This window comes from Colobus angolensis, unplaced genomic scaffold, assembly GCF_000951035.1.
Source record: "Colobus angolensis palliatus isolate OR3802 unplaced genomic scaffold, Cang.pa_1.0 Scaffold222, whole genome shotgun sequence".
Lineage (NCBI taxonomy): Eukaryota > Metazoa > Chordata > Mammalia > Primates > Cercopithecidae > Colobus > Colobus angolensis.
Genome location: NW_012115400.1, coordinates 1,500,596 through 1,502,772, shown reverse-complemented (window position 1 = coordinate 1,502,772; position 2,177 = coordinate 1,500,596). Strand labels below are relative to the sequence as shown.

Sequence of the window (2,177 nt, the reverse complement as noted above, 5' to 3'; positions counted from 1 at the left end):
CCCGGCCGCGAGCGCGCACGGCAAGCGCGCGTTCCCTTCGCCCCGGAACCACGCATGCGCACTCCGCCACCACCCTGGTTGCGCGCGCATCGGAGTACGAACCAACTTAACGGCTCTGGGAGTTTAAATATAACCCCCCCACATAGCCCCCGCAAAAGCCCACCACCCCAAACTGACACCCTACTTCCCTGCGCAGCTATGTCCGGCCCTACTGATCTCCTTTGTCTCTGCCGCGCGATCCCACCCACCGTAGGCGGGGGACGGGAGCTGGTGTGAAAATGTCTCCTTGACACCGACCCTTGTTCCTGAGGAATGAGTCTCAGCGGTCTCCACCCGGCTCTAAATCCAACAACCTCCCCACCCCGCCTCCTTCCTCCCCCTAGTGGGCAGCGCCTGCGCACACCCTCTTGGGCTTGCGCGGGTAGAGGCAGCACGTGCTGAAGGTGGCGCCCCGCCTCCCGTCTTAGGGGTAGGGCCTGTGACGTCGCTTCCTTAAGTTTGGTAAATGTAGCGTGCGTCAGCGCGATCCGAAGGGGCGGGGCTTCCCGACGAAGGGCGGCGTTCATGAAATATTCATGAGCTGTTGGTAGCACACCTCCCCCCTCTGCCCATCTTCTTAGAAGCGCTTCCGAAGGAGCAGAGAGACCCTACAAAGCCGAGGAAGGGCAGGAGTGGAACTGGGCTCAGTAAAACGCGATAGGTCATTATAACTCACCCCCCTCGAAAATATTCTCTGCTGAATTGGGGAAAAAGAAAAAGCACTAAAATAGCCGGTGTTGTCCAACTTCCTCTTCCCCCGAAACGGCTGAGTCCTTCTCTGGTTCCTCTGCCTTCCCCCAATCGCAATCACCTGGAGATGCCACACCACGCCTTCCTCTCCGCCTCCACTCCCATGGCCCGGACCCCAACGCCTCCGCCCATTCCCGACACCCGCTCACTGGCCCGTCAGCTCACGGACCTCCCCAAACGCCCGCCGAGGCTCCGCGCCGACTTATATACCAGAGAGTGTGGGCGGGGACGGGGGGGGTTCGGTCCGCGTTGGGCCCCCCCGCTTCGGCCAATGAGGAAGAAGCGAATTTACGCCGTTTTCCCGGGGAGATTCGCCGCCCGGTAGCGGAGTGCTGGGCCGAGGAGCGGGTGACAGGGGGTGACAGTGGGGTCCCGGAAAGTCTCAAATAAAATCCTAAAGTGAGGGCGTGAAGGAGAGCAGCAGGAAGAGGAGGAATCAGGGAACGGAAAGAGGGAGGAAAAGGCAGTCTGAAACAGAGAAAAGTTAGTAAGATGTGCTTCAAGAACAATCAGGCGCTGAGGCCGCCGCCTAAAAATATGTGACATCAAAGAGGATTCTGGGATTTGTAGTTTTCCCGGGACGTTCGGGTGAAAGATGGCGGAATTACCTCAGCCGCGGAAACGCAGACGCTGTTTCCAGTTGCGCATGCGCCTCAGACCCCGCGAGCGCACCGCCCGGGGGTGGAGCTAGCGTGCAGGGCGTCCTCGTGCCTTTTCTTGGTGGCGGGAAACCTGCGTCGAGGTGTGAGGGGCTTGCGGAGTCGCTGCGCCAGCTGGTTCTGCACCTCGCTTTTAGGTCCTCCTTGCTCCTGAAGGTAGCCGGCTAGTTTCTGGTTGTAGGTGAAGGTGCTAGGCGCCGCCAGTCCTGGCACCCGTTGCCTGAGGAGAAACTTTCTCAGGGCGACAACCAGCTCTTGGCCCTTTTTCCTCAGAATCTGTCGCTCCCAAAAAACAGACAAAAATAGCCCAGTCTCCTGGCGGGCACCGACAATATGAGTGAGAATGAGGATCACGGTGCCTTGGCGGGAGTGGGAGTGGAGGGGAGATTCCCTCATGGTGGGAGGAAGGGAAGGAATGGGAAAGAGAGAGGGGGACGCCACCGCTTTAGGGGAGAGGTGAGGACGTGTGGCTCAGGGACACTTCCGAACTGAACCCCTATCCCTGAGAGAGAATAAGGGGTGAGGGAAGAGGAAAATGGGAGCGCCCCCGAGGGGAAGAACTTCTCCCCGAAACTTCTTCCCTTTGGATTGTAAGGGGCATTTGGGATTGGGGCTTTTTAAAAAAATTATCTTTTATTTTTTATTTTATTTTATTTTTTTTTGAGACGGAGTCTCACTCTGTCACCCAGGCTGGAGTGCAGTGGCCGGATCTCAGCTCACTGCAAGCTC

At 58.2% G+C, this 2,177-nt stretch overlaps 1 protein-coding gene across 4 annotated transcripts in view; it reads right to left on the bottom strand.

The window, feature by feature from the left end:
• The window catches only part of MEPCE (methylphosphate capping enzyme), a 5,842-nt gene extending 4,514 nt beyond the window's left edge, over positions 1 to 1,328 (bottom strand). For 2 of the 4 annotated variants that reach the window (XM_011943908.1, XM_011943909.1), the window contains exon 1: positions 716 to 1,328. Coding sequence is in view for 1 of the 4 variants with exons in the window: in XM_011943907.1 (XP_011799297.1) it covers positions 249 to 566 (318 nt within the window). In the remaining 3 variants the exon portion in view is untranslated. Of the gene's footprint in view, positions 1 to 248 lie in introns of all 4 variants that reach the window. The other 2 variants (XM_011943907.1, XM_011943910.1) reach the window with 2 other exon arrangements.
• Between the last annotated feature and the right edge of the window lie 849 nt (positions 1,329 to 2,177).